At 46.4% G+C, this 25341-nt stretch overlaps 1 protein-coding gene across 1 annotated transcript; it reads right to left on the reverse strand.

Moving 5' to 3' along the window:
• Nucleotides 1-993: 993 nt before the first annotated feature.
• PDCD2 (programmed cell death 2) lies at nucleotides 994-24225 on the reverse strand. Its single transcript, XM_049852571.1, has 6 exons — nucleotides 23827-24225; nucleotides 22861-23100; nucleotides 17351-17482; nucleotides 3908-4011; nucleotides 2635-2748; nucleotides 994-1252 (listed from the first exon to the last, which is right to left on the reverse strand). Exons 1-6 carry the CDS (start codon nucleotides 24107-24109, stop codon nucleotides 1094-1096), a joined length of 1032 nt encoding a protein of 343 aa, XP_049708528.1. The 5' UTR covers nucleotides 24110-24225; the 3' UTR covers nucleotides 994-1093.
• Nucleotides 24226-25341: the final 1116 nt, after the last annotated feature.

Genomic DNA, 25341 nt, shown 5'->3' on the forward strand with positions numbered 1-25341 from the left:
TCTGGAGTGGAGCATATCCCACCCTTGAAAGCCGCTCCCCCTTCCCCCACGCAGGCCAGCCAGCAGCTCCCGGGCCATTGACTCCTCGGCCAAGTGGTGTGCTGGGTACAGGAGCCACGAGAGGGATGGGGTTCCCCTCCTGCCCTCCAGCTTCTCATCTGTAACCAGGTGAGTGCTGACCTGTATCAGTTGAGGTGGAGCCTTTTCAAATCAAGGTTTTCTGACCTCAAATCAGTGTTTTCCCCAGTCCTGTGAAGCTGGTTCTGCTCCTCCAGAACTGAAACTCTATAGGCCGTGTCTCCACAGCCCAAATCCCTGTCCCCTCTCACCTTTGCAGCCCACGTCCCCAGCCCCCAGCCACGCTCACCACCGTAGCCCATTTCCCTGGGACCCATCCCTTCTAACCTTTGCAGCCCTGTGCCTGTCCCCTCTCACATCCGTAACCCATGTCCCTGGGCCCATCCCCTCACCTATTCAGCCCACAATCCAGACCCCTGTGGCCTCTCACTGCAGCTGTCCCTGGGCCTCCATCCCATCTCACCAGATGGGTGGGCTCAGCAATGCTTATGTTCTGGGCTCCCATGTACACCACTGGGCTGGGCCATCAGGGACTAGTCTGGTTGTGTTTTTCTAGAAATTTTTCTTTGTTTTAACTTAGCAAACTTTAAGGGGGAAAAAATGTTCTCAGAGTGGTTTGACCAAATTATGCGTATAATCCATTTTTATTATAGAAATATACATGTAAGACCACTTAATCCCACATTCATAGATAACAGGTGTGTATCTTCCGAGGTTCATTTCCGCACATACAGATGTATTAATACTTTTGCAAAAACATGGCCACGCTGTAGATAACCATCTATAATTCAGGTCTGCCTCACTGAGACTGCTTGGCATCCCACATATAGACAGACCAAGGTTTGCTTCATCCCCGGCACCAGGCGTTTCTGTTTTACTAACATTCAGACATCGCGAACAGTGCTTAAGGCAACCTGTGCCTCTCTTTCTGGTGGAAGTGTCTCCTCAGCAGGGTCCCCGAAGTGAACTGCAAGTGTGAGTGGTTCTCACCACTCTTGGGGGACAAGACAGTGTCCTAGGCTGTGTCCGTCACGTCCTGCTTCCACACAAACTCCTCCGTGTAGCTTGTGCCCAGTGCACAGCTGTCTGCGCAAGTGAAGATGGCCAGGACGCCCCAGTCTATGCTCCTGCCCAGACTGTCCGCCTTGAGGAGGTTTAGCAGCTGTGGCATGACCTGAGGAAAGGATGCCTTGAGGGTTGGGCTGGGCACCGCTGCCCAGACACCCCCATACCCTGCTGGCACATCAAGACCATCCAGAACACCCCGTAAGCCACCTTGAGGCCCCGCCTTCTTGCCTCACTGACCATTTGTGTGGCATCTCCCTTTTCCATCTGAAAAAGGCGTTCCTGAAGACAAGCAGCCAGTTACACTCATTGCTAAACTGCACAGAAGAGCTGCGGCTTCTGTTTGGGCAAGTTTATCTTGTATTACTTAAGATGTGAATAGCAGATGCTGTCACTTTACCTGAAGAAACCCTAGCCTAGGGGAGACACAGGGGAAGACCACGTTTGCACAGACTGGAAGGGACCTCAGAGGCCAGCAGTCTAGTTTGAATGAGGGAAAAGTGCTTCAAAGATGCTTTGCCCACTTGTATTTGATGACAGCTTTGATGGTGAGTACTGAGCTGAGTATTGGAGATAGTCTTCCTAATTCCTTTTTCACAAAGACATAAACAAGCATCACTTACTATTTTGTAATCCCGTGAAAGAAGGGTATTTTCACCCAACCCAGGTGGACTTTGATGCTAACAATCCCTTTGCACAAGACATTTACCTAAATGCTTGTATCCATTTGTTCTCCTAACAAACTCACCAGCCAATATTAACTAGAGTATGTCCTAAGATACTCATCTTGCAAAATACAAAGTACACATTAACGGAAACTGAATTGTGTCCCCTAAAACTGTGTGTTGGAATCCTAAACCCTGTATCTGCGGCTGTGATCCCATTAGGGAATAGGAGGTCGTATCAGTGTAGGGTGTGTCTTAAGCCAATCACTTTTGAGATATAAAGGCGGATCAGGCACAGACACGCATACAGAGGGTCCAAGCAGAGGGAGAAGAACACTAAAGAAGCTGAGACAAGGTTTATCCCCCAGAACAGGCACCCTAAATGTGGACTTTTGGCCTCCTGAACTGTGAGAAAATAAATTTCTGTTCGCTAAAGCTGCCCACTTGTGGTGTTTGTTACAGCAGCACTGGGAGACTAAGACAGACCCGATATCATTTAGAATGACAAGATGACAACAGAGGCACTAAAGACAACGGCAACCACACAAGAGGTGGAGAGACAGAGACTGTGCAGATGGTTCTTATCATCACAGAGGTGATGCAACAAAGTAACAAATATCAGAAAAGGCGTGTTTAGAGGCAGAAATACCTGCCAGAAAAGCAGGGACGATGACTTCTTCAGGGACAGGCTAGAGGTGCAGGGAACTCCATCTTCACCACAGGGTGCCTCCACGTGCCTCGACTTCACCGTGTGTGTGCATACTTTGACAAAAGTTTAAGTGTCTAGAAAGGTAACCAGGCTGATCGTATACTTTTAAGGTCATACCTGGAATTCGAATATTCTCTTGGCACCGCAAGGACAATCTGGAATATCCTCCTCTTGAGGGACATTTTCGCCAGAAATCCAGATGGGGGCAGCCCCACGGCCATACCTGAGAATCTGAAACCAACCAGGATCATGGTCAAACGTCACTGCCTCACCCCGAAGCTGCTGACGGGCACACCTGACCACGTAGGAATGAAGGCCTGCTTGCACCCCCGCCGCACACCACCGGTTGCCGGGAGCACCCATCCCCTCGCCAGACATCACTGGCTCCTCAGGGTGGTTCCCCTGATGCGCCCCCAATGCCAACCGGTGCAGAGGACCCCCAACACCTATGTTCTGGCCAACAATGCTTACGCTACTCCATACAGTCAGCTTCCTCCAGGAATTACAGGGGAGGGACCCGGTCCACTTGCTTCCCCACAACCAGTTCTGTCCCTACAGGGCAAGCTTCATGCAAACACAGGAGCTTTAGAAATTCAAAGGGACATGTGCCCAGGGAGACATAGGTGTTTGGGTAAAAATTACAACCACAGGTAGATTTCGTGATAATAAGCTACTGACTGTCAAAAACACATGCACTGAGGAAAACTGCCTCAGCATGGAGGACGAGACCTGTCCCTGCTCTAAGCCCTGGAGTATACTAGCCTCAGTGGCTGGTTCACGGGAATTTAGCTGTGCTCTTTGTTTTTAGTGATGCCCGAGTTTACGACGAGGGAAGTGAAGGGGAGTAATCCTGATGGAATAAAACAGGAGGGAGTCACGTGTGCTGAGCGCTCACCATGCACCTGGACCCTGTGTTTCTACGCCTGGTGGATAAGGTGATGTCAGAGGCTCACTAAAACCTGATGAGTGGGAGGCCACCTGGTCCTTCCAACTCCAAAGCCCGTATTCTGTTCACAGAACCAATGTCTTTGTGTTAACATGCTGACACGCTGGTCTTATAAGCCAAAAGTCCCTGTTGGAAACTGGGCAAATGTATCTTTTTTTCCTTGCCATTTATCCCTAAACTCCCATTTACCCCATGCCCTGGTGTTGAGCATGTAATAAGCCTCAATATATTGAATCCTAGATGGCGAACAGCGTAACCTTTAGTCTTTCAATGGCTGTCAAATGGATCGGGACTGCCAACACCTTTCTACACAGACTACCTGTAACAGGACAGCAAGCGAGGCTTTCAGAACAGCTTTACCACAGTTACTTCTCCTCATGGATCACACCCATGAAACATGGCCTGGTGAGAACACAGTAACCCTTAGGATGAGTTCTAGCTTACCTGGTCAGGTTCAAGGGCTATTTGCATTTTAAACTTCTGGAAAATTTTATCTTCCCTGGATTCATGCTTTGCCATGGATTCCAATTCTTCCTCAAGTGCTTCACCTGGAAGATCACCAATACCATTATGAAGGTAGGACAAGTGTCCACAACTTAACCATGCACACCCATGAGGGACCCATTTTAAACAGCCAGGTTTATGCTGCTGCAATCAGCATAGCAGTGATAAAAGCCGCAGACTTCCCTGCTGGAGGAACCACCCTGACCCCCCGGAGGCCCCAGGGCCAACTCACGACCCAGCTCCTCCTGGCTCTTCCCTGGAAGCTTCAAATAAGAAGTGTCAGCCCAGGGGGGCTTGGATGTGCCGGCAACAAACAGCTTTGCAGCTAAACCGCCACCAGACTTTAGTGCCTTCCACCCAGATGGACCTTCAGTGTAAGTATCTTCAGGCATCAGACACCCGTTCCCGCCTTGTATGTTCATTTACTCGGGGCCTCCTGACGCAGATCCAGGGCCCGAGGTCTCCTTCCAGCCAACCAAACCTCTGCAGGCCCCGCACCCTCCTCCCAGCCGCTCCACCGGGACCCAGACAGCCTGAGCTCGGGCTGCCAACTCCAGAAAGCATTTTCCTTTTTGGTTTTACTTTCTATTTGGGAGAATTTTGAACACATACAACTGCAGAAAGAATACTCAGATGATCGCCATGTGCCTATCAACCAGCTCCCACACTGCTGCCTCAGGTCAGTACACCTCCTCTCTGTCCCTCCTCCCCAACTCAGTGACTCTGAAGTAAATCCCAGACGTATCCCATATGTGGATAATCCCGTACAAATCACAAAAAGCCACAAACTTGCTCAACACCTGGTTCTTTCCCTTGATTTACCAGTGGTCAAAATCCTGAGTTTGCTGCCAGTATCCTACAAATACCATCACTGAGGTGTTTTGTCACTACCATTTTGAACTGATAAATTTAAACATACTTCACGTGTTCTAATCCATGCATCTGTCAGTGTGTCGTACTGTGGGGGCTTGCTGTTGCTGTGATATTGGAAAACTGGCCACTGGTATTCAGATACCAGCAGGGTCACCCATGGTGGACAGGTTTCAGCTGAGCTTCCAGACTAAGACAGACTAGGAAGAAGGACCCAGTAGTCTACTTCTGCAAAAACTGGCCAGTGAAAACCTTATGAATAGCAGCGGAACACTGTCTGATATAGTGTTGGGAGATGAGCCCCTTAGGTTGCAAGGCACTCAAAATAGGACTGGGGAAGAGCTGCCTCCTTAGAGTTGACCTTAATGATGTGGATGGAGACAAGGTTTTAAGACCTTCACTTGCTGATGTGGCACAAGTAAAAATGTGAAGGAACAGCTGCAAACACCCATTAATAATTGGAATATGGAATGTATGAAGTATGGCCCTAGGAAAATAAGAGGTCTTCAAAAATGAACATGTAAACATGGATATCCCAGGCATCAGTAAGCCGAAATGGACTGGTGTTGGACATTTTTAATCAGACAATCTTATGGTCTACTATTCTAGGAATGGCAAACTGAAGAGGAATGGTGTGGCATTCACTGCCAAAACAAACATTTCAAGATCTATCATGAAGTGCAACGCTGTCAGTGACAGGAGAAAATCCATACGCCTGTAAGGAAGACCAGTTACCATGACTGTCATCATTAAGGCTTTGTGTCAGCTTGGCCGGGCCATGACTCTCAGTGGTTTGGCAGTTATGATGTAGTTTGGGAGTCATATGATGATGTGATCATTTTCCATAATGAGATTTGATACAACGTGATCACCTCCATGATGGGATATGCCGTGAGTAGCCAATCTGTTGAAAGGGAGTTTCGTTAGGGGGGTGTGGCCTGAATCAAATATAAGTGGACTCTCTGGCAACTCTTGTGAGCTTTTGCTCACTCTGGATCCTGCAGCTGGCTCTTGCTCGTCTGACCTCTGGTTCTTGGGCTTGAGCTAGCAGATTACCTGCAGTCTTGCCTGCAGATCTTGGGATTAGTCTTCCCAGCCTGTGTGCAAGAGCCCTGGTGCCTGACCCACTGATCTTAGGTTTGCCACCCCCCGTGGCTATATGAATCAGGAGAAGCCTCCAGCCTGACTACAGATTTGGGACATTCCAGCCTCTATGTCATGAGCCGTTTTCTTAGCATAAACTTCTTTATATAAATATTTATATGCTTTATTAGTTTTGCTTCTCTAGAGAACTTAGCCTACGACAACAACTATTGGTCAAATCAAGCCACCAACCACTAAGGCCAAAGATGAAGAAACTGAAGTTTTTACCAACATCTGCAGTCTGAAATTGATCAAACACACAATCAAGACATGCTGATAATTACTGGGGATTGGAATGCTAAAGCTGGAAAAGAAGAATGTTTGCTAGTTGGAAAACATGGCCTTGATGATAGAAATGATGCCAGAGATCTCATGACAGAATTTTGCAAGACCAACAACCTCTTCAATGCAAATACCTTTTTCACCAATCTAAATGGTGACTATACACGTGGACCTTGCCAGATGAAATACACAGGAATCAAACTGACCACAACTGTGGAAAGAGATGATGGAAAAGCTCAATATCATCAGTTAAGAACAAGGCCAGGGGCTGACTATGGAACAGACCATCAACTGTTCACATGCAAGTTCAAGGTGCAGTTGAAGAAACTTAGAACAAGTCCAAGAGAGCCAAAATATGACCTTGAGTATATCCCACCTAAATTTATAGACCACCTCAAAAAAAAAAATTTTTTTTTTTCAAGAACATATTTCACACATTGAAAGCTAATGACCAAAGACCAGACAAGTTGTAGAAAGACATCAAGGATATCTTACATGAAAAAAGGAAGAGGTCAATGAAGAAACAGGAAAGAAAGAAAAGACCAAAATGGATGTCAGAAGAGACTTTGAAAGCTGCTTTTGAACACAGAGTAGCTGAAGTGAAACGAAGAAATGATGAAGTAAAAGGGCTAAACAGAAGATTTCAAAGGGCAGCTTGAGGAGACAAAGAATTATGATAATAAAATGTGCAAAGACCTGGAGATAGAAAACCAAAAGGGAAGAACACACTTGGTATTTCTCAAGCTGAGAGAACTGAAGAAAAAATTCAAGCCTGGAGTTGTAATACTGAAAGTTTCTATGGGGAAAATATTAAATGTTGCAGGAAGCATCAAAAAAAGATGAAAGGAATACACAAAGTCACTGTGCCAAAAGGAACTGGTAAACATTCAACCATTTCAGGAGGCAGCATATGATCAAGAACCGATGGTACTGATGAAAGACCAAGCTGCACTGAAGGCACCGGTGAAAAACAAAGCTCCAGGATTGACGGAATATCAACTGAAACGTTTCAACAAATGGATGCGGCACTGGAGGTGGTCACTTGTCTATGCCAATAAATTTGGAAGGCAGCTACCTGGCCAACCGACTGGAAGAGATCCATATTTGTACCCCTTTCAAAGGAAGGTGATCCAACAGAATGTGGAAATTACTGAACAATATCAGTATCACACACAAGTAAAATTTTGCTGAAGATCATTCAAAACTGGCTGCAGCAGCACTGACAGGGAACTGGCAGAAATTCAGGCTGGATTCAGAATAGGATGTGGAACAAGGGTTATCACTACTGATGTCAGATGAATCCTCGCTGAAAGCACAGAATACCAGAAAGATGTTTATCTGTGTTTTACTGCCTATACAAAGCCGTTAGACTGTGTGGATTATAACAAAATGTGGATAACACTGCAAAGAATGGGAATTCCAGAACACTTAATTGTGCTCATGAAGAATCTGTACATAGACCAAGAGGCAGTCGTTTAAACAGAACAAGGGGATACTGTGTGGTTTAAAGTCGCGAAAGGCGTGCATCAAAGCTGTATCCTTTCGCCGTACTCCTTCAATCTGTATGCTGAGCAAATAATCCAGGAAGCTGGACTATATGAAGAAGAGCGCAGCACTAGGACTGGAGAAAGTCTTATTAACAACCTGTAATGTACAGATGACACAACCTTGCTTGCTGAAGGATTTGAAGCATTTACAGATGAAGATCAAAGACCACAGCCTTGAGTACGGAATACACCTCAACATAAAGAAAACATCCTCATGACTGGGCCAATAGGCAACATCATGAAAAATGGAGAAAAGATTGAAGTTGTCAAGGTCTTCACTTTACTTGGATCCACAATCAATGCCCATGGAAGTAGCAGTCAAGGAATCAAACGACACACTGCATTGGGAAAATCTGCTGCAAAAGACCTCTTTAAAGTATTGAAAAGCAAAGATGGCATTTTAAAGACTAAGGTATACCTGACCCAAGCCATGCATGGTGTTTTCAATCGCCTCATACGCATGCAAAAGCTGGCCATGAATAAAGAAGACAGAAGAACTGAAGCCTTTGAGTTATGGTGTTGGTGAAGACTACTGAACATACCCTAGGCTGCCAGAAGAACGAAAAAATCTGTCTTGAAGAAGTACAGCCAGAATGCTCATTAGAAGCAAGGATAGTGAGACTTTGTCTCATACACTTTGGACGTGCTTTCAGGAGGGACCAGTCCCTGGAGACGGACATCACACTTGGTAAAGTAGAGGGTCAGAGAGAAAGGGGAAGACCCTCGACGAGATGGACTGACACAGCGGCTACAACAATGTGCTCAAGCATACCAATGACTGTGAGGACAACACAGGACCAGGCAGTGTTTTGTTCTGTTGTACATAGGGTCACCATGAGCCAGAAGTGACTCGATGACACCTAACAACACTCCATGCAGTTATTATCCTGATTGATGTTCAAAGTGTCCATCTTTTGCCAACAGGGACCTTTCCATCTGGTCCCTGGACCCTTATGACAGGAGACCAATCATCTGAGTTGCCACAGCCCAATAGAGATGGTGTTCAAAAGCCATTGCCAGGGCCCAGGGGTCCACTGTGGCTGCATCAGCCATTGTTTCTGGGCCTTTTCAGGGGAGAGAGCGCGGAAAGATTTATCTAAATCTTAGATTTTACCTAAAACATATCATGAGTTCATACAGGTATTTCCAATATAAAATCAGACCTCCAGAGTTTTTATTTAATCTCTTCAATCTTATAGCTACATCTTTGTCCCATGCCCAAAACCGCAGTTCTCAGTAACACCAACTGTCTTAGTTATCTAGTGCTTCTATAACAGAGATACCATAAGTGGGTGGCTTTAATAAATAGAAATTTATTTTCTCACAGTTTAGGAGACTAGAAGTCCAAATTCAGGGTGTCAGCTCTAGGGGAGGCTTGCTCTGTCTGCTCTGGGGGAGGACTTGTCCACCAGCTTTACTAATTCTGACACCAACCGTCCCTCGCACAGCACTACTTCTCTACTTGGTTCAGTAACTCACTGCAGTGGCCACACTGGATTCACAGACCATATTCATGATTATGGGGTTAATCAGGGAACTAACAGTTACAATTCAGGTTCTAGAACACTCAGGATACAGCTCTTCCAACAGGACAGCCTCTTCCCAACTATGCTCGCTGGCACTCAGCTTTCTCTCTCCATGGGCCAGGAAGCCCACTGAGCTGCCTCACTGCTGCCAGGCCTCTGCTGGCACAACTTCTCACCGTCTTCAGGGTTATAGCTCATTCTCTCCTCCTTCCAGGAGCTACTCAAGGCAGGGATCCCAGGTTCAAAGGATGTGCTCTCTGCTCCCTGCTCTTCTTCCTTGGTAAGATCCTCCTCTCTACTCTGGAACTGGTTCTCTTTTAAGGCAAAACTGACCAACCACTTTGGTGGGCCACAATTATCCTATCACAGTCCCACCCAATCACCTGGGTGGGATTTACGAGACAATGGCTAGAAAGGCTACACACAGAAGTAATTAATTGCACCACACTTCTTTTTTCTATTCCTAGGTACCTTGGCCATCATGTGGCTTGTATCTTTCCCATCTCTGCTTTTCTCTGCTTGCTTAATCTGTTCTTTTAAGTCTCAATAGATTCATTTAAAATACACCCTATACTGATCCCACCTGATTAACATAACAAAGAAAACTCTATCCCCAAAAAGGATTTTAACTACAGGTACAGGCATACCTCCTTTTATTATGTTCCCTTTATTGCACTTCAAGGTTATTTCCTTCTTTTTTTTTTACAAATTGAAGGTCTATGGCTGTTCCCCTGTCTCTCTCCCTCTCCTTGGGCCTCTCTATTCCCTGAGACACAACAATATTGAAATTAGGCCAACTAATAACCCTACGATGGTCTCTAAGCATTCAAGAGTTACATGTCTCTTACTTTAAATCAAAAGCTAGAAATGATTAAGCTTAGTGAAGAAGTTATGCTGAAAGCTGAGTGAGGCCAAGAGCTAGGCCTCTTGCACCAAACAGCCAAGTTGTGAATGCAAAGGAAAAGTCCTTGAAGGAAACTAAAGTGCTATTCCAGTGTACACATGAATGATAAGAAAGCTAAACAGCCTTACTGGTGACATGGGGAAAGTTTTAGTGGTCTGGATAGAAGATCAAACCAGCCACAACATTCCCTTAAGCCAAAGTCTAATCCACAGCAAAACCCTCTCAACTGTATGAAGGCTGAGAGAGGTGAAGAAGCTGCAGAAGAAAAGTCTGCACCTAGCAGAGGTTGGTTCACAAGGATTAAGAAGCCGTCTCCATAACATAAAAGTGCAAGCGGATGCAGCAAGTTATCCAGAAGATCTACCTAAGATAACTGATGAAGGTGGCTACACTAAGCAACAGATTCTCAATGTAGGTGAAACAGCCTTATGCTGGATAAAGATGCCACCTAGGACTTTCACAGCTAGAGAGAAGTCAATGTCTGCCTTCAAAGATTCAAAGGACAGGCTGACTCTTCTGTTAGGGGCTAATGCAGCTGGTGACTTTAAGCTGAAGCTAATGCTAGTTTACCATTCCTAGAGCCCTTAAGAATTATGGTAAGTCTACTCTGCCTGTGCTCTACAAATGGAACAAGGAAGCCTGGATGACAGTACATCTGTTTACAACATGGTTTACTGAATAGTTCAAACCCACTGTTGAGATCTAGTGCCCAGAAAAAGATTCCTCTCAAAATATTACTGCTCACTGACAATGCACCTGGTCACCCAAGTGCCCTAATGGAGAGGTACAAGGAGATTAATGTTGTTTTCATGCCTGATAACACAATATCCATTCTGTAGCTCACGGATCAACGAGTTTTTTCGACTTGAGTCTTTTTAAGAAATATATTTTGTAAGGCTATAGGTGCCACAGATAGTGATTCCCCTGAAGGATCTGGGCAAAGTAAATTGAAAACCTTCTAGAAAGGATTCACTATTCTAGATGCCATTAAGAATATTCATGATTCATGGGAGGTCAAGATATCACCATTAACAGGCAAATGGAAGTTGATTCCAACCCTCACGGATGACTTTGAGGGGCTCAGGACTTCAATGGAGGAAGGATCTGCAGATGTGGTGGGAAGAGCAAGAGAACTAGGATTACAGAAGTGGAGCCTGGAGATGTGACTGAACTGCTGCAATCTCACGACAAGGCTTTAACGGATGAGGAGTTGCTTCTTATGGATGAGCAGAGAAAGCGGTTTCTTGAGATGGAATCTATGCCTGGTGAAGATGCTGTAACATTGTTGAAATTACAACAAAGGATTTATAACATTACATAAACTTAGATGATAAAGCAGTAACAGGATTTGAGACAACTGACTCAATTTGTGAAAGAAGTTGTTAACTGGTTAAAATGCTATCAAAAGACATCACTTGTTACAGAAAACTCTTTGATGAAAGGAAGTATCGACCAATATGGCAAACTTCACTGCTGTCTTATTTTAAGCAATCGCCACAGCGACCCCTACCTTCAGCAGCCCCTACTCTGACCAGTCAGCAGCCATCAACATCGAGCCAAGACTCTCTACCGACAAAAGATTAAGGCTCACTGAAGGCTCGGATGATGGCGTCTCAGTCATCTAGTGCTGCTGTAACAGAAACACCGCAAGTGGATGACTTTAACAGATATTTACTCTCTCACAGTCTAGTAGGCTAGAAGTCCGAATTCAGGAAGCCAGCTCCAAGGGAAGGCTTTCCCTCTCTGTCGGCTCTGGGGGAAGGTCCTTGTCATCAATCTTCCCCCAGTCTAGGAGCTGTACAGGGCAGAGACTCTGGGTCCAAAGGACGTGAGCTCCTGGCTCTTCTTGTGTGGTGGTAACGAGGTCCTGGTCTCTCTGCTGGCTTCTCTTTTATATTTCAAAAGAGACTGACTCAAGATACAACCTAATCTTGTAGATTGAGCCCTGCCTCAGTAACATAACTGTCTCAAATCCTGCCTCATTAACATCACTGAAGTGGGGTTTACGACACTTAGGAGAATCACATCAAATGATAAAATGGTGGCCAATCACAGAATATTGGGAATCATGGCCTAGCCAAGTTGACACATATTTTTGGTGGACACAATTCTATCCGTAACAGATGGTTAGCATTTTTTTTAGCAATAAGGTACTTTTTCATTAAAGTATGTACATTTTTTTAGACATAATGCTATCGTACACTTAATGCGCTATGGTGTAGCATAAACATAATTTTTACATGTGCCAGGAAACCAAAAACTTTGTGTGATGAGAAGGCAGAAGGGGACAGAAGGTAGCTGAATGGACACGGGAATACAGGGTGGAGAGGAGTGTGCTGTCTCATTGGGGGGAGAGCAACTAGGAGTATATCCCACTGCCGTCGAGTCGATTCGACTCATAGCGACCCTATAGGACAGTGTAGAACTGCCCCATACAGTTTCTAAGCAGCGCCTGGGGGATTCAAACTGCCGACCTTTTGGTTAGCAGCCGTAGCACTTAACCACTTAGGCACCAGGGTTTCCTAGGAGTATATAGCAAGGTGTATATAAATTTTTGTATAAGAGACTGACTTGATTTGTAAACTGTTACTTAAAGCACAATAAAAATAAAAAAACAAATTCGTGCGACTCGCTTTATTGCTATATTTGCTTTATTGAGGTGGTCTGAAACTGAAGCTGCAGTATCTTTGAGGTATGCCTGTATAGTAACATTTGTAACACCTATTTTGGGGGAACACAATTCAATCCACAACGCTGACAAAATGACTCATTTGCTTTTCTCCCCAACACACACCTTGGAATAACAGCAGCAACACATTCAATGAAAACACTAAGAGTTCTCTTCTGTTCTTTTCTCCTCAGGTGTATTCCAACAGGGATACACCGCCAAACTAAAGTGTCTCGAAGCCACTGAATTTTCTGTACACCAGACTCTACAGCTAATTCGATGCACAGCTTCATGTTTCATGTACTTGGGATTGTTAGGACTGCTTTTAAAATTTAACTTTACTTTTTAATTGTTAAGATATTTGCACCATCTGTCATGGATTGAATTGTATCCCCCCAAAATATGTATCAACTTGGTTAGGCCATGATTCCCAGTATTGAGTGGCTGTCCTCCGTTTTGAGACTGTAGTTTTACGTTAAAGAGGATTAGGGTAGAACTGTGACACTCTTACCCAGGTCACATTCCTGATCCAGTGTAAAGGGGGTTTCCCTGGGGTGTAGCCTGTACCACCTTTTATCCCTCAAGAGATAAAAGCAAAGGGATGCGAACAGAGACGGGGGACCTCATACCACCAATAAAGCAGTGCCAGGAGCAGAGCAAGTCCTTTGGACTCGGGGTCCCTGTGTGGAGAAGCTCCTAGGCGGGGGAAGACGGATGAGAAGGCCAAAGGAGAGAGAAAGCCTTCCCCTGGAGCTGACTCTCTGAATTTGGACTTTTAGTCTACTTTATCGTGAAGAAATAAACTTCTCCTTGTTAAAACCATCCACTTGTGCTATTTCTGTTATAGCAGTACTAGATGAGTAAAATACCGTCCCACAGGTAAACCCACAAAGAATAAGGCATATTCAAAGTCTAGCTCTATCCTTGACCCCCTCCATCCCCCCTCCCCTAAAAAGAATCATTTTTATGGTTTGTTCTTTGTAAAATGTAAGCAGTAACATGCTGTAGTGTGATGGATCACTTTTATATGGTCTTGTAACGCCCACCAAATGACTGGGTGGGACCATGCAAATAAGGTGTATGGAACCATAATGAGGGGATTGGTCAGTTTTGCCATCCTGCTAGGTTTAAATGAGCCACCCTAGAGGCAGAATGGGCGGACCTAACTACCACCGAAAAGAAGATATGGGAGCAAAGCATACATATCCTTTGGACCCAGGATCCCTGCGCTGAGAATCTCCTAGACCCAGAAGACAGAGAGGAAGCTATAATACTGGAAATAGCTAGAGATGTTGAGAAACAGTAGCAGAGAGGCAGCAGAACCAGGAGACCGGCAGGAGACGGCATGATGGGCTTCCTGGCCCACGGAGTCAGAAAGCTGAGCACCTTCAAGCAGGAGGCTTGCTGGCAGAGTAGGGCGCCTTCAGGCACAGTAGGGCGCCTTCAGGCACTTGGTGGAGCTAGGCTTGCCACTCAGAGAGTGAGAGCTCAGTGTCTTTGGGCAGAAAGCTTGCTGGCAGAGTGGCCCACCCCCCCGCCCCCAGCTTATCAGCAGAGCTCAAGAGCTTTGTAACACTTGCCTGAGCAGGACAGAGGGCAGGGCAAGGGGCAAGGCCAGAAAGAGGCCCGTCTCCAGGAATGGCTGAAAAGAGGCTGTCCCGATGGAAGAACTGTATCCTGAGCCGTTTCTGATTCTCAATTGTAACCTGTTACTACCCTAATAAACCCCATTAACTGTGAGTACGGTCTGTGAGTTCTGTGTAGCCACTGCAATGAATGACTGAACCGAACAGAGAAGAATAAAGTGTGCGGTGGGAGGGACGTGGTGTTAGAAATGGTAAAAAGATTGGATTGGAGAGAGGAGGCACATGTGACCTCTGCCTCACAGGGTCAGCCTTGGGGTGGTGCTGATTCTCTGTACCCCTCGTGAAGTCAGAGGAGGTCAAGTGCCTCTGAGCCAACTTTTTTTTTATTGTGCTTTAAGTTAAAGTTTATAAATCGAATCAGTCTCTCATACAAAAGTTTATATACACCTTGCTATACACTTCTAGTTGCTCTCCCCCTAATCAGACAGCACACTCCTTTTCTCCACTCTCTATTTTCGTGTCCATTCAGCCAGCTTCTGACCCCCTCTGCCCTCTCATCTCCCCTCCAGACAGGAGCCGCCTGCATAGGCTCATGCATCTACTTGATCCAAGAAGCCCACTCCTCACCAGTATCACTTTCTATCGCATAGTCCAGTCCAATCCCTGTCTGAAGAGTCGTGAGCCAACATTTTTACACATACACTTGTCTTAGTCATCTAGCACTTTCATAACAGAAATACAAGTGGATACCTTTAACAAAGAGAAATTTGTTCTCTCACAGTCTAGTAGGCTACAAGTCCATATTCAGGGTGCCAGCTCTAAGGAAAGGTTTTCTCTCTGTGTTGGTTCTGGAGAAAAGTCCTTTTCCCCTGGCCTAGGAGCTTCTCAGCACAGGAACCTCAGATCCAAATGCCAAGCTCTGCTCCTGGTGTTGCTTTCTTGGTGGTATGGGGTCCCCCTGTCTCTCTGCTCGCTTCTCTCTCTTATAACTCAAAAAAGATTGACTTAAGATAAAATCTGATCTCGTAGGTTGAGTTCTGCCTCGTTAACACCATAGAGGCAGGATTTACAACACACAGAAAAATCACATCAGATGACAAAACCATGAATGATCACACAACACTGGGAATCACGGTCTAGCCCAGTTGACACACATTTTTCGGGGACACAATTCAATCCGTAACAACATGGAAACAAACATGTTCTCTGTGATGTCCCAGGGCCCCAGGCACCCTGCCATCACGTTGCACAGCACACAGATCCACTCTTTCTTTGACTGTTGGATCCTGTGGGGGACCGTGTGTGCCGAGTGCTGACAGTGTGGGTCACCAGACCAGGCATGCAACAGGACCCCAATGTGCCTGTTGTGTGCAGTGAGTGACTTCTGTAAATTAAAAATTCACAAAGTGACTTTTAACTTAACGGCCATGATAGTGAAAGTTCTAGCCAGTGACAAGCGGCTCAAACCTCAGTTTTGACCCCATTCTCATGACCAGGCGTCACCCAGACATCAGCATCCTCTCCTGTGAGACGGGCAGATTTCCAACTGTGCTACGGCTGGGATAGTGATGAGGCGGTGTTTTGCGCCCAGGCGGGAGCATGAGCTAGAGGCGCGCAGGCTGCAGCTATGAGTGCATTTCCTGGGTGATCACACCAGAAACCCACAGCCACACCTTTTGGTGCAGCCAATTATTTAAAAGGACCTTTCTAGACTCACACACGATGATCGAGTGGGACCATGAAAATAAGGTATATGGAACCCTAACCCCACTAGGCTTAAAATGAGCCATCTCGGAGGTGAGAGGAGACGTTCTCACTGCCACCAAAAGAAGCCAGGAGTGGAGCGCATCCTTTGGATCCAGGATTCCTGCATTGAGAAGATTCTGGAACCAGGAGACTGACAGAAAGAGAGAGCGAGCTGTAACACCAAAGACAGTGGGAAGCAGTGGCAGAGAAACGGCAGCAGCAGAGGCAGGTAACTGGCAGGAGACCAGAAGGAGATGGTGCAGTGGGCTTCCTGGCCTGCAAAGTGTGAAAGCTGAGCACTTCCGGGCAGGAGGCTTGCTGGCAGAGTAGGTTGCCTCTGGGCACTTGGTGGAGCCAGGTTCAGTGCAGAGGCCAAGTCATGGGGCCGGGGAACACAGAGACCTGCCTGCGGGCACGACTGAGAAGAGGCTGTCCTGATTGGAAGAACTGTGTCCTGAACATGCCTGAGCCTGAACTGTAACCTGCTACTTCCCTAATAAACCCCATAAAATGTGATTATGGTCTGTGAGTTCTGTGTGGCCACTACAACAAATGATCAAACTCAGCAGAGGAGAGTGCCGTGGGTGGGACAGCTGTGTCAGAACCGGTTAAGGCTGAGGAGAGAGGAGGCACATCTGACCTCTGACCTCTGCCTCACATGATCAGCCCTGGGCTGTCGATCCTGATTCTCCTTCCCCCTTGTGAAATTAAAGGTCAGATGCTCCCACCATGCCATTTTAACACATTTCCACAGTCTGAAAGTGGGAGAGAAACTTCCCCTCAGGGTCCCTGGCACAGGCCAGCAATGTGCCGGGTGCCCATGGGGTCCTCCTCCACCTGAGACGAACCCTGGGCCCAGGTGGATGCACCCAGGGTCCACTGTCCTGTGCGGCCTGCCCATCTAGACACTCCGTTTCGACATGTCTCCTCCGCAGGCAACCAGAGTGCCTGACCTGTGCCGGGGCGGGGGCGGGGAGGGCAAGGAAGGGGGTCCTCCCCTGAGGCAGTACTTGAAATCAGAGGGTGTGGCTCCCGCCCATCTCTTCATCACCCTGAGAGCTTCCTTTCTGACATTATGCTGAACTACTTAGTTCTGAGACTGACTCCTTACCCATGCTCCCAACAGGCTCCACGTCATCTTCCTCTTCCAAAACCTCAGGAGGGGCCTCATCTTCTGTTTCTATTACAATCTCATACTCTGGAAAGAGGAAGTTGTGGCCTGGAATTGTATCAGCTACATCACCTAAAACAAAAGTTGTTAGCATCGTTAGTAGTTGCTTACTTTTGAAGGTGATCTAGCAATTTCCTATTTCCAACACACCATATTCCCAATCTTAACAGTTTTTCTTAACAAATTAACATACGCTGTTTCTGCATTTTACCTTAAGGGTCATAAGCTAAATACCTGTGACAGGGTAAGCATAGAAGTAGGAATAAGTGGAGTAAACTGGGTCTTAGAAACCCTACCTCTGTCTTTGTCTTCCCATCTTTGGTAGAGATGTGGGCACTAAGAAGTATTCATTTACCATAAAAACAAAATGCCAGCAGGACAGGAAAGGGTGATTGCTGTAGTCCTTACCCCCTCTCTTTCTTCCATAACAAAAGAATCTCTGATATTTAGTGGGACACACTGCCTCCCAGAACATAGCTCCCAGCCTCCATGCCCCCAGAGTGGCTGTGTCGCAAAGCCCTGACCCATGGGACGAAAACACAATGGTTGCTGAGACTTCCAGGAAGTGTCCTCAGAGAAAGAGGGTCTTGGGCCCTTTTTCCTATTGCCTGGAGTGTGAACCTAATGGCTGAAGCTGCAGTAGCCATTTTGGGCCATGAGCAACCTTAGAAATTAAAGATACACAGGTAGAAGAAGTGAGTCCTCCACACTGTGAAGCACCACCCCACCCAGTCTGACTGCCACTGGACTCTCATGTGTGAGAACTAAACTTGATCTTATTTCAATCACCATTACTTTGGGTTTTCTGTTGTCATTGATAACATATTACAAGAAACATTGGGAGACTAAAGGGTGACTGGAGAAGACAGGCCTGTGGTTGGGTACAGCTGGTCTTCAGCTCCAAAAAACTGTAGCCAAGTGGAGGTGAGCCCAGCACTGCTAGGTCTACCTTTTAAGCAAGCCAAGACTTCTGACCCTTTATATGAAATCTCTGTGTGAACCATTCTGTGGGTCAACAAACACCCATGACTCAGGTCTGGTTGCTTGGTTACAAGTTTATAAGCCATCCTAGAGAAAATGTAAACAGGCAGAGGACTGAAGGGCAGAACACAAGTCCATTAAACTTCTCTCTTTAGAAAATTCCTCAACATAATAAAGGGCATTTATACAAAGCCAACAGCCAACATCATCCTAAATGGAGAAAGTCTGAAAGCATTCCCCTTGAGATTGGGAACCAGACAAGGATGCCCTTTATCACCACTCTTATTCAACACTGTGCTGGAGATCCTGGCCAGAGCAATTAGGCTAGACAAAGAAATAAAAGGCATCCAGATTGGTAAAAAAGAAGTAAAAGCATCTCTGTTCACAAATGACATGATCTTACACAAAGAAAATCCTAAATAATCCTCAAGAAAACTACTGAAACTAATAGAAGAGTTCAGCAGAGTATCAGCATACAAGACAAACACATGAAAATCAGTTGGACTCCTCTACACCAACATAGAGAACATCGAAGAGGAAATCACGAAATCAATACCATTTACAGTAGACCCCAAGAAGATAAAATACTTAGGAAAAAATCTTTCCAGAGACGTAAAAGACCTATGCAAAGAAAACTACAAGACACTACCACAAGAAACCAGGAGAGATCTACAAAAGAGGAAAAACATACCTTGCTCATGGATAGGAAAACAACATTGTAAAAATGTCTATTCTACCAAAAGCCACCTACAGGTACAATGCAATTCCGATCCAAATTCCAACGACATTTTTTAATGAGATGGGGAAACAAAGCACAAACTTCATATGGAAGGGAAAGAGGCCCCGGATAAGCAAAGCATTACTGAAAAAGAAGAACAAAGTGGGAGGCCTCACTCTATCTGAGTTGAGAACCTATTATACCGCCACAGGAGTCAAAACAGCCTGGCACTGGTACAACAATAGATACATAGAGCAACGGAACAGAATTGAGAACCAGACATAAATCCATCCACATATGAGCAGCTGATACTTGACAAAAGCCCAAAGTTAGTTAAATGCGGAAAAGACAGTCTGTTTAACAAATGGTGCTGGCATAACTGGGTATCTATCTGCAAAAAAAATGAAACAAGACCCATACCTCACAACTATGCACAAAAACTAACTCCAAATGGATCAAAGACCTACATGTAAAATCTAAAACAGTAAAGATTATGGAAGAAAAAATAGGGACAACACTAGGAGCCCTAATGCATGGCATAAACAGTATACAAAACATTACTAACAATGCAGAAAAAAACTAGACAACTGGGAGCTCCTAAAAATCAAACACCTAAGCTCACCCAAAGACTGTATCAAAACAGTAAAAAGATTACTTACAGGCTGGGAACAAGTTTTTAGCTATGACATTTCCGATCAGCATCTGAACTCTAAAATCTACATGATACTGCAAAAACTCAACTACAAAAAGACAAATAACCCAATTAAAAAATGGGCAAAGGATACGAATAGGCAATTCACCAAAGAAGACATTCAGGTAGCTAACAGATACACAAGGAAATGCTCATGATCATTAGCCATTAGAGAAACGCATATCAAAACTACAGTGAGATTCCATCTCACGCCAACAAGGCTGGCATTAATCCAAAAAACACAAAATAATAAATGTTGGAGAAGCTGTGGAGAGACTGGAACACTTATACACTTCTGGTGGGAATGTAAAATGGTACGACTACTTTGGAAATCGATTTGGCGCTTCCTTAAAAAGCTAGAAACAAAACTACCACATGATCCAGCAAACCTGCTCCTTGGAACACACCCTAGAGAAATAAGAGCCTTTACACGAACAGATATATGCACACCCATGTTCACTGCAACATTGTTTACAATAGCGAAAAGATGGAAGCAATCAAGGTGGCCATCAACAAATGAATGGATAAATAAATTATGGTATAGTCACACAATGGAATACTACACGTTGATAAAGAACAATAACGGATTTGTGAAACATTTCGTAACGTGGAGCAATCTGGAAGGCGTTACGCTGAATGAAACTAGTCAGTTGCAAAAGGATAAACATTGTATGAAACCACTACTATAAGCACGTGAAAAATAGTTGAAACAGAGAAGAAAATATTCTCTGATGGTTATGAGCGGGGAGGGAGAGGAGTTTTCACTAATTAGACAGTAGAGAAAAACTATCTTAGGTGAAGGGAAAGACAACACACGGTACAGGAGAGGTCAGCACAACTGGACTAAACCAAAAGCAAAGAAGTTTCCTGAATGAACGTTTCGAAGGCCAGCGTAGCAGGGGCAGGGGTTTGGGGACTATGGTTTCAGGGGACATCTAAGTGAGTTGGCATAATAAAATCTATTAAGAAAACATTCTCCATCCCACTTTGGAGAGTGGCGTCTGGGGTCTTAAACGCTAGCAAGCAGCCATCTAAGAGGCATCAATTGGTCTCAACCCACCTGGAGCAAAGAAGAATGCAGAACACCAAAGACACAAGGTAATTATGAGCCCAAGAGACAGAAAGGGCCACACAAACCAGAGACTACATCAGCTTGAGACCAGAAAAATTAGATGGTGCCTGGCTGCAACCAATGACTACCTTGACAAGGAACAAAGAATCCTGATGGGAGCAGGAGAGTAGTGGGATGCAGACCCCAAATTCTTGTAAAAAGACCAGACTTAATGGTATGACTAAGACTAGAAGGACCCCAGAGGTCATGGTCCCCAGACCTTCTGTTAGCCCAAGACAGGAACCATTCCCTTCTCTTCAGACAAGGATTACACTGGACTATGGGATAGAAAATGATACTGGTGAAGAGTGAGCTTCCTGTATCAAGTAGACACATGACACTCTGTGGGGAGCTTCTGTCTGGAGAGGAGATGAGAGGGCAGAGGGGGTCAGAAGCTGGCCGAATGGACAGGAAAATACAGAGTGGAAGAAAGGAGTGTGCTGTCTCATTAGAGGGAAAGCAACTAGGAATATATAGCAAGATGTATATAAATTTTTGTATGAGAGGCTGACTTGGTTTGTAAACTTTCACTTAAAGCACAGTAAAAACTAAAACCTTCTCTCTTTAAACAGTTTAGCACAGAAAAGGGTGCTCCCAGAAACTATGAACAGCAATTAAATCAGCACAACCTCTCTGGAACTCCACTTAGACCTTTCCATAAACGGTACCTAAGATTTTCACACAATTACAATTAAAAAGCCTGGCAAGGCATATGGCAACTTGGTTTAACGATGGTGGATGTGCTAATGGGAAGACACTACTCCGGAGAATTGTGAACAGATGAGACTGGTCTCACGACTGCAGCTGGCATGCTCAGAATCAGGGTGTCCACAGTCCACAATGCTACCCAACAGCTCATCAACCAGTAACCAACCGCCACCGAGCTGATTTCAACTCATGGCAACCCCACGTATTTCCGAGTAGAACTGATCTCCGCAGCGCTCTCAGTGGCTGTGATCTTCCAGAAGTAGCTCGCCAGGCCTTTCTTCTGAAGCGCCTCTGGGTGGACTCACACCTCCAACCTTTCAGTTAGCAGCTGAGTGTATTAATCGTCTGTACCACACAGGGACCCAGGCAGCTCATCAGTCTGCTGTAACCTAGTTACTGCACCAAGAATCTGTCAAGTTTTGTTTCTTTTTTCTCTCCCGTCATAAACTGTTTCTGACTGTCTTGTGACAAATCTGATGACTCCGTAACGTCTGAGTTATTCTTTAACATGGAAGAATGACTATGACAAACTTTTCATTGAGATGGGGAATTTACAAAATGTATAAAACATAATTAATTTTTACTAAGACATGTTTTTGTGCATACACTCAAAAACACCTGGAAGGAAACAATGAACCCAACAGGTGGCCAGACACAGAACTGAGGAGGGGATAGGTGTTTTCCTTAAATACGCTTCTGCATTTTCTGAATTTCTTTACAACCAGCAGGTTTTGCAAAATAAAGTTACAAACTATAAAAACTCTCCTTACTTTACCTGTTCACGTAGTACAAAAATTAGTGACCACATTAAAGTCAATACATCAGCTATTCATTATTCTATACATGATGATCAGACACTCCCACCCTCTCTGAAGCTGGTACTTGGGCTGCATCAGCCTGAGGGAGGTGAGTCAAGATTAGAAACAAGCGCAAAGTTTTAAATCCAAAAAGGAAATAGAAACGAAAATCATAATTTTTAATGCAATGTTTTCTCTCAAAGGTGAGAGGATCCTCAGAGAAACTGACGGCTTCTATGTTTGGAGTGTCTAAGTTGCCATGGCAGCCAGACCTTTCTCCGAGCCTGCAGAGGTCAGGACAGCCCCAGCTACGCACCACCAGCATGCTCATGTGGCCAGCAGTGAAAATCCTGAAAGTGCTCCATCTTTCCTCATGTTAACTCTTACACTTGTCCTCGAAGAGACAGAAGCTGCAGACCTGAGAGTGACCAGGATGAGCCTCACCTGTCTGCGCACAGGCCTGCCTGTGCCACCTCCAGTCCAGGGTCTGGTGCTCCTTGCTGCAGTAACGCGCCCTGTGGCACCTGGAGCATGTCTTGGGGGCCAAGCAGCCGCATACCCGGCAGAGATGAACACCAGACTTGAGCTGGAGACACACAGATTCTCCCGTGTCTGGGGGAGGCTCTTCAGAAGGTGGTTCATAGGAATAAAAGTCATTTTTCCTGGGTAGCTGATTCCTAAAAACTAAGACACGATGAGGAGAAAAATTATATTTTCAATAAGATAATACAGCAATTCAGTTTCATAAACATTTGAACTCATACACAAGACTGAAAAGACGCTCACTTATAAAAATAAAGCAAAATAAGAGGAAGATTTTCCTCTCAGGGAGCTAACTTTCTGGAAGAAGAGAATGGCAAAAACTTAAATAGAAAAGAACAAGAAACTTCTAAACATTCAGAAACTCAATCTGTGTGGATGGAGGTTGGCTCCTGGGAGCGTGTCAAGTGAAGAAGGCTAATGGTTAACCAGATTGCCGGAGTGTGAAAAAGCTACTGGGGTCCACTTTTCTACCTGAACGTAACAGCCCTCATCTAGTTTTCACTGATCGAGGCTTTGTAAACCCATGTCCCTTCCCTAACGCACAGGACACCTCTGGAGGACACAGGGTCAAGTGTGAACAGTGCGGGCTCCACAGGGAAGCGGGGAGGTACTGCCATCGTTCATCCAAGCGCCGCGAGAACGTTAACGCTGTGCACGTAATAACCCAAACCCAAACCGTAAGCATGAGTGCACGTAACAGCTGCTCCAGAACACAAATAAAAAGGAACCCAAGAGAAAACCTGGACCTGAGATCCAGGGGGACCGTCCCCGCCGCGCCTCCCCACCCGGCCGCGCCGCCCCGACCCCCGGCGCGAGCCCCGCCGCCCCGGCCCCCGGCGCGAGCCCGCCGCGCCCGGGCGCCCTCACCGCGCAGGCCGGCGCAGCAGGACGGGTCGCGGCAGCAGAAGAGGAAGAGGCCGCGGTGGAAGGCGTCGGCGCGGCCGGGCAGCGGCGCGTACAGCTGCAGCAGGAAGGCGGGCGGGCGTCCGCAGCGCGGGCAGGAGAGCGCCGCCGGCCCCGGCAGCCCCGCCTCGCCCAGCCATGCAGGCCGCCCTCCCACCTTGCTGGGGAAGAGCGCGCTCCGCAGGCGCCACGGCGGCGCCTCCTCCGCGAAGCCCAGCTCCACGACCGCGGCCAGGGGCGCGGCCATGGGACTGCCAGGCGCTGGCACGTGGGACTGGAAACCCGGGGCCTGGGCGCCGGCGGGGACTCGATCCGGCGCACGGCCGGGGCCCACAGACCGGAAGACGGAAACCAGCCCACGGGAGGACCGGAAACCGATCCCTAAGCCGACGGTGAAGTGATTGGAACGTAGGGGCGAGGAGGCGGGACAAAGGAAACACGCGGGCGGAGGCCCACCTCTCGCGCCCTGACTTCCGGCCTTGCGCTCGGGGAGGAGCGCGTGCGCAGTCCGGGGGGCGGTGCTGGCGAGGGCCCCGGGGAGCTCGAGTGGTACCTCAGATCGTGGTGGCGACCCTGACAGACGCTAGACTGTGAGGCCTGCTTTGACTATATCACTAACCTATGGCGCGGAATGACGCCAGGACGCCGTCGCGCATGCCAGGGTTCAACGCAAAAACCCCTTGTGGTGGAGTCGATTCCGCCTCATAGCGACCCTGCAGGACAGAGTAGAACTGCCCCATAGGGTTTCCAAGGAACGCCTGATGGATTTGAACTGCCGACCTTTTGGTCAGCAGCGGAACTCTTAACTACCGCCCTACCAGGGTTTCCGGGTTCAACATTACCGTTTGTCTTTTAGGATCTTCTTTTGAAATAAGTCCAGTGCTCGGCTTTGATGTGCAGAAACTCGTTTAGTTTCTTGCAAGGTAGTCATTGTAAGGCACGAAAGTTAAGACCTCTCAACAGTCACTTAGAACCTGCGAGTCAGAATGAACAATTACAGTCCCTGTGTTTATTCAGCGGGTGGAGTCCAAGTCTTTAGACTTCAGGGATTTGCCTCTTACGAGTAGTCTGGGAGGAGGGCTTGACCACGACGTGGCGGAGACCCTTCACCTGGGGTCTGGGGATGGTGGCAGCAGGCAGCCTCAGCCTCCGCTCTGTCCGGGTCTCCTCTTGGGAGGATGCCAGAGTTGAGAGGTGACTCTGTCTCTGCCTTCTGTCATCAGATGAGTGGACGTTCATTATACATGAACGTCTTACCTGGCCTCACGTGTGACATCAAAGATTAGTATGTTACATTTTCTTAGGGTTAGAGATCAGCTGAATGTAGAATATTCAAGCTTTAGAAATTAGGGAGGTTATTTACTATCATGTCTATTCCTCAAGGTTTAGAGATGTGGGAGGTTATGACATGTCTCAAAAGTAGTTTACAAAGATTAACTATGTGTTATCACAGTGCACGGGGCAAAGACAACTAAAAGG

The sequence above is a fragment of the Elephas maximus genome, chromosome 1 (genome assembly GCF_024166365.1).
Source record: "Elephas maximus indicus isolate mEleMax1 chromosome 1, mEleMax1 primary haplotype, whole genome shotgun sequence".
Classification (NCBI taxonomy): domain Eukaryota; kingdom Metazoa; phylum Chordata; class Mammalia; order Proboscidea; family Elephantidae; genus Elephas; species Elephas maximus.

Coding starts and splice junctions, on each gene's coding strand:
- PDCD2 (XM_049852571.1), bottom strand. CDS start 24,109: ATGGCCGCGCCCCTGGCCGCGGTCGTGGAGCTGGGCTTCGCGGAGGAG. Junction 23,101..23,826: donor CTGCTGCGCCGGCCTGCGCG/GTGAGGGCGCCC, acceptor ATCGTGTCTTAG/TTTTTAGGAATCAGCTACCC. Junction 17,483..22,860: donor GCAGGCCTGTGCGCAGACAG/GTGAGGCTCATC, acceptor CTTTTGTTTTAG/GTGATGTAGCTGATACAATT.